Raw genomic sequence first — 7,158 nt, 5'->3', positions numbered from 1 at the left:
AGACATATGTACTCTGTTCTACAGCATCACGAGTATCTTTTTAGGTATAGAATGAGGGTTTTATAAGAGTCTCTCTATTATCATTATTATTATTGCTTGATATATATATATATATATATATATATATATGTTTGTCTTTCATTTCTAATATTCAAGTACGTAGGTGTGATGATGGTTATTATGCCTACATATAAAAGTGTAGGCCCTAAAGGGGAACAAAACCCAAAGGTGTATGTATTGAGTGAATGCAGCAATTTTTATGGAACACATCTGCAAAATTAGAGGAAACTCAAATAATCAAGAAGTTATGAATTTTTAAAGTTGGATAACAAAACTGCATTGTGTGACATATAATGCATGATGGGCAATACAAAGAACATAATTATGAAGAGAATTCCACAAAATGTCATTCTATAAAATGAAAATTACACATTCCCTCAACTCATTACTGACAAATGCTATAGGTAATATAATTCCCCCTGGTTTCAAATTCTGAAAGAAATAAGTCCAGTGCTCTTTATTATGCTGGAAAAGTAAACATATGTTGCTTTGTTTTTTACATTTTCTTTATGTAGCCCAGTTAAGATATTCATGCATGACATATATCACAAAATATTATATAACTTTAAATATTCATAACTTTTCAACGGAATGTACGATGTTGTCTGATATGTTCCACAGTACTATTGTCTTAATTAAATTGCTGCATTCCCTCAATCCATCTTAATTGGATTTCTAACTCTTTTAAATCATGTTACCTCAGTAGTGAGAATATCAATGGAAAATGAGCAACATGGTTACTGTTAAAGAAATAAGTTTTATATAATAAATAATATATAATATATAATATATATACAATTATATAATTCATACACTATGTACAATGGCTCTCTCTCTCTCTCTCTCTCTCTCTCTCTGTATGTACATGTATGTATGTAGTCATAATGAAGATGGACAGACAAGAGAACTTCACAGATGAACTCGATCCCAGTTTATCTATTTTATATTCAATTTTTCAGACAAGGAACCATCCTGCTAGAAAGCGTTCACCCTTTTTTACCATTTTTTTCCTTATGCTTCCTATACATCAGCGAGAACAAGTCTGCACCTCTTGAACAAAGAACCTACCCCAGACCCATTTTTTCACACCACACATTCACCTTCAATCAAACATCCACCATTCCATCAACCCCAAGCTAACAAACAATAGGTAAATATATTTCCACTGTTGTTTCATTACAACTTTTTAACTGTGGTATAAACAGAGCAATCCGGTACTATCTCTTGCTAGATACTAGCATCCAGCAATGCATTGTTATTGTTTATCACAATCAGTTTGTCTGGCAACTGACAAAGGTCCAGAGCAAAGAGTTATGAAATAAACAGACTCTGGGAGTTTGCACTTGTGAAGTCTGTCAATGAATCCATCTTATGCTATTTAGCCTCCTTGACATGACACAATTAAAGTGAACTTGAATGAATTAATGAATGAACGAACGAACAAACGAACAAATGAACGAATGAATGTGTGAATGAATGAATGAATGAAGACCTTTATTGGCAAGGTCCTGTCTTGGAAAGTACATGTACTTTGTTCTTTTTTTAACCTGCATTTACTCTGAAGGGAACAATTTGGTTTGCCCTTCAAAAATCTAATACGTGAGATGCTGAACCTCTGACAGAGAAGGTAACATGATAAGGTTAGCATGTGCCAGCAAACAGGATTTAACCTGGAGTTTGCAGCTGCCAGACATAGTACTGTATGATTTATTACTTGTGGGAAATAGATAATTAGGGTCTTGTCTACTGGCATGTTATCATTGCAACCAAGATCTCTACATATGATCACTCTATTGGGTACAATGTAGTTTGAATTCATTACAGAAAGCAGCTGTGTGCTGCTTCGAAATGAATATCGCCTTGAAAACAGATTAAAGATTGATTGAACCTAAGAAACTCCCGTAACAAGTAAAGTGAAATTATTACAGCAATAATCGTTGCATGCACTTCTTCAATGTCAAACAACAGTCAAAATATCATACACACGAACAGAAATAAAAATACAGCAAGCCTTTTGGTCTTTTAACATATATTTACTTTTTCTCCTGTTTCACAGAAATGAAATGAACATATTAATGACAAATAAAGGAAAATGCTTTGAAAGCAAGTTGCAACCTTGTTTTCCTGGAAAACAAAATGAAAAGTTTGAACACATCACATAACAGTACATTTTTTTTTTCTTTTTCTATGACAAACTGAAATGATTTTACAAATCACAAAATAATATGTACTCAAATTTGACTGACAATCAAGCCACCAGAATTTCATCTATAGACTAAACATAACCATGAAATTAGGTCAGTTTTCTTGGCTAATCTGTGATCACCTTCTATACTGTACTGCCTTCTACCTTTAAATGCTGAGACTATAAGACCCCAAATGTCTCTTAAAAGGGAGATTTTCCCACCTGGACACCCGCCAAACCAGAAACTATGGCCTGAATTCACAAAGGTGGTACAATCTTTGTCTGTGGTTTAAACCATGGACAAAGACAGTGGTTTTGTATGGGGCACCGAGTGTCGCATGACCTATTTCGTTACAAAGACAAGTCATTTCGTCAACGAAGTTTTGTTAATGAAATATTAACATTTCGTTGATGAAATGACTGATTTTGTAATGAAATAGGCCATGCGATACTTGGCGCCCCATACGTTTGTCCATGGTTTAAACCGTGGACAAAGATTGTACCACCTTTGTGAATTCGGGCCATTGATTGCACGAACAGGTTTACAACATTGTGTGCACGAACAGGTTTACAACATTGTGTGCATTATACACATACACACTTCACGCACCAAGCGCAATGCTCCTTGCAGAAGGTCTGGAAGCTCTAGAGTTGTATACACCTATGGTGCTACCCAACTCTTATTTTTGTTTTGTGGATTCATTATAAAAAAAGAAAAATTTGTTGGGAGAAAGCTAAATTCTGAGCAGGAGAAAATGCATCTTAAGTGGGAAACACACATCTAGAGTGGGAGAAATTCAAACTAAGCTGAAGAATGGGAGATTTTTAGAAAATGGCTTCAAAGCAGGAGATTTCCAGCTGAAAGCAGTGGAGTTGGATTCTTTGTAAATGCCCAGTGTCTACTAACATTGGTTAATTGTAATTAAATCCTTTACAAAAGCATGTAGGAAGGCAATAGAAGTGGTATTCACATTGTTATTGATCATTACATGATACCTTAAATTTTCGTCTTTTTTTCAAAATTGGCAATGAATGCAGCCACCTTGTGGAAAATACATAATTCTATTTCTTTTTATCTATTCATGGAACAACATGCTCCATATTACATATCCTGATCAATCTAATGCACATCCTCACCTGCACTCTGCAAACACTGAAGATGTGGGAGGTAGGTCTGTAACAATATAAAATGATTACTGCACAAATTTAAGCTGGCATATAGATACTTACTAGCTAGATGTAATGTATTGCAAAACACCACAGAGGTCTTCATCAGTACACATGCTATAAATGTTGGTACTCCATGATTCCTGAGGTTTCATACAATAATAACTGGACAAAGGTTATAACTGATTGAGAATCTTATCAATTTAAAGAGATGAAAGCTGGTATGCCTTCAATTCACGGTAGCCTCTACATTTGAAATCTACATCTGAAAATTTTCCAGTGAATATTTTACATATATCACTTTTTGCTTAAAAGAATGAGGTAGACAGTAAATGTAGCAATCTAGAAATATATCTGATATATTAGATCTCATGATCTACATATTTCAACTCAATAGATACACATATTTATCAAGGGATTACTCAATCTGTGTCTGGAACTTCTGATTGAAGATGGTTGCTATGGAGACCACATCACCATGCCTTCATAAACGTATCCTTGGTTTTTCCTGCAATGATAACAAGCATTCCATTCATAATTTTAGAGAAGGTATGACAACAGGGAAAATCATTCATTTGATAATATTGCCTGTTATCAATCTCCAATAAATCTGGATTCCTTCAGGTAATAATTTCTAATTTGATATTTCAATGAAATTACTCTGACCAAGTTCAACTTTATATTCAGTACTTAACTTATATTATTCTTCTCAGATATGTATGTCATTACAAGGAGGGTTGAAGTGCCCTACTTAGTAATGGTGGACTTGTCCAATAAATCTGGATTCCTTCAGGTAATAATTTCTAATTTGATATTTCAATGAAATTACTCTGACCAAGTTCAACTTTATATTCAGTACTTAACTTACAATAGACTTCTCAGATATGTATGTCATTACAAGGAGGGTTGAAGTGCCCTACTTAGTAATGGTGGACTTGTGCTCTGCTCGCTCAAGTAGCATTTTTACAAGACATACTTGAACTTTTGAAGTTTTACACAAGAAAGCACTCCTTGATTTGGCTGCTCCTTGGATGCTCAAATGTGAATGTGTTATCACAGGGGTGAGCCTACCACCTTACGTCTCCGCCCCATGCAATCACAAAGTAATTACACAGGGCGTATGGCAAGTGAGCACTCTAGTACCTGCTCATAACGTTAAAAAATGTTCTTTGAGATACAGTGAACTCCCGTTGTAACAAACACTGTTATAACGAAATTCCAGTTACAACGAAATAAAACTTCAGGCCGCAACGAATCCACTCTTTATTTTTTAATGTTTATTTGTTCGGTTATAACGAAATTTCGACATAAAAATAGAAAACTGCTGGTCCCGAGGACTTCGTTATAATGGGAGTCCACTGTATACTTCCTCACCTCTGACTGTCGCCCTCATGAGTTTGGATTTCCAGGAGTAGATGTCAACCGAAGTAAAAGCAGGCCTTGCCAGGGCTAGCATGATTTCACCATTATGGATGAAGGCATGTGCGCTGTACTGGTTACTAAAGGGCAGCTCCTGGTAGACTTCAAACATCCCGGCATGATGCCACTCAAAGACGGATAAAATACCTCCTTCAAGACTCACACTCACCAGGTAGACAAACTCTGTGAACGTAAATAGCATCATACAGAGCAACAAGCTAGAATGAGAGACAGAGCTAGATGGTCATTATTTTGAATTCATCCTAGGGTGCAAGGTACCTGACCAAATTACAATGCAATCCTGTTATAACAGACATGGTTATAACAACATTCAGATTCAATGTAGTAAAATTTAGGTCCCAAAACCACCAATTAGATATTTCTATATGCTCCGTTTGTTTGGACATAATGAAATTTCTATATAAGAAAAGAAAACTGTCATTCCCTAGGACTTTGTTATAATGGGAGTTGCCTGTACTTGGATGGTAAATGTGCATATTATTGGATCAAGAGTGTGGAATTCACACTATCATCTTAAGAAAGATGGGCATACAAGACATGTGAGCCTTTGATTGATATATTGTCAACCCATAGTATCTTATTCCCCGGGCCTGTATCAAGACGTTTGTGTTTAACCACAGTGTCATGCCATTATTGACATTCTCAATACAATCAACTCCCATTATAACGAAATCCTCAGAAATAGTAGTTTTCTTTTGTTATATCGAAATTTTGTTATAATCAAACAAATACAGTATACAACGATGTATAGATAATGATTTTTGGACCTGAATCTTTTAATTCGTTGTAACATGAATTTTATCATAACCATGTTCATTGTAACTGGAGTGCATTGTATTTAAACAACTTTCAAACTGGCCAGTGCACTACATTCTAGACATGTCAACTGCTATTGATACGAAAGAAAACTTGGAAAGATTGATTTCTATTATGATAAACTTGTAAAAGACATAATTCCTTCAAAACACATATGAATGCACCACTATATGATGTGAACTGGAAGTTTGGATGTTTAAAGATTCTGAGTTGTGAAATGTTTTCAACTGTCTCTTCCTGTTCCTCCCCCAAGAAAGCAGAAAATTAAAGTTGAACCCACAACATGAAAAAAAAGAAAATTGAGATGCGAAGCAGATATAAATAATAAAGAAAGAAAGAAGACAAAAGGAAAGGATAAAAAAGAAGACAATGTCAGACAAGATAGCATATAAAGAATCTTCAAACTCACCACCAACAGCAAAGACTGTGGTATCGATGATACCATATGCCTGAATACTCTCCAGCAACACCCAGCCACCATCCCGGTAGGCCAGGACAGTGAGATCCCGGTGGAACTCTGCCTCACGCTCATCACCAATGAGCTTCTCACTGGAGATGACAGTAAATGGAACATCATCCACCAGGAACATTGACACATCGGAGGCATGGTTTGTGCCTTGCTCTTCATCTATCACAAACTGAAATGTGCAACAGAAATGGAGGAAGAAAATGTCAAGATGATAGGTAGTTACAATTGAAAATGAATTACAGAATCATAGAATCATGCGTATCAATAGCTCAATATCACTTTCAAAATCCAGGGATGAGTTTTCTCCGCTCATGTAAAAGAATGCATTTTGACAACATCAAGGAATTCCTCTTTTACGAATGCAAGATGCAAAAGCTCTTCCTACACTATCTTTTGTGTTTTTCAAGGTGTCAAGATACCATCCCTTCTAGCAAAATGCAAAATACTCTGTAACTCGGATAGGACATAAAATTTGAGGTCCCGTGTATGAGAGAGTCACAACTCAAAGTAAAAGATCCTGCTTCATTCATTTATTCATCCCAAAGAGCAGGGTGCTTAACCCGTTGAAGTGGTCCCACCTCACATCCAACTGGACCCCATGGAAGACCAGATTAGCGTATGCAGCTGAATGGTGGGCTATCCAGCCATCTTCTCAGATGGAAATGAACAACAAACACAGATGAAATTGACTTAAATGACAATGTGTCATCAATGCAAAGAAATCTTACCCCGTTAGAGACAAGTCCCAAGCAATACTCAGGCAGGTGTCAATGGAAAACATATATTATTACAAGTGTGTGAAAAAATCAGTTCATCCTCTATGGGTAAGACTATGAAGTAACAAGGAATGCAGACCAATATATAATGTCCGAACTATAAGCTGGCTGCCAGGAAAGTTTGAATTGATCATAATCACATAACAGGCACAGAATGAATGTTGAACGGGAAGATAAATTACCATGGAGTTTTAATAGGCAGTTTTCATCACAAATGTTGGTATACTCAAGCTTGGGAAGAGAAA

General features: G+C 35.8%; 1 protein-coding gene across 1 annotated transcript in view; it reads right to left on the bottom strand.

Annotated features, from left to right (window-relative positions):
* Positions 1 to 3,885: 3,885 nt before the first annotated feature.
* The window catches only part of LOC139743536 (uncharacterized), a 41,655-nt gene continuing 38,382 nt past the window's right edge, over positions 3,886 to 7,158 (bottom strand). Inside the window, exons 32-34 of the mRNA XM_071654015.1 lie at positions 6,078 to 6,306; positions 4,787 to 5,014; positions 3,886 to 3,920 (exon numbers count right to left, since the gene is read on the bottom strand). Of these exons, the coding sequence (XP_071510116.1) occupies positions 3,886 to 3,920; positions 4,787 to 5,014; positions 6,078 to 6,306 (492 nt within the window). The remainder of the gene's footprint in view (positions 3,921 to 4,786; positions 5,015 to 6,077; positions 6,307 to 7,158) is intronic.

The sequence above is a fragment of the Diadema antillarum genome, unplaced genomic scaffold (assembly GCF_040938485.1).
Source record: "Diadema antillarum isolate AM-2024a unplaced genomic scaffold, OU_Dant_1.0 seq00001096_RagTag, whole genome shotgun sequence".
NCBI lineage: Eukaryota > Metazoa > Echinodermata > Echinoidea > Diadematoida > Diadematidae > Diadema > Diadema antillarum.
This window is presented reverse-complemented; position numbering and strand designations above follow the sequence as displayed.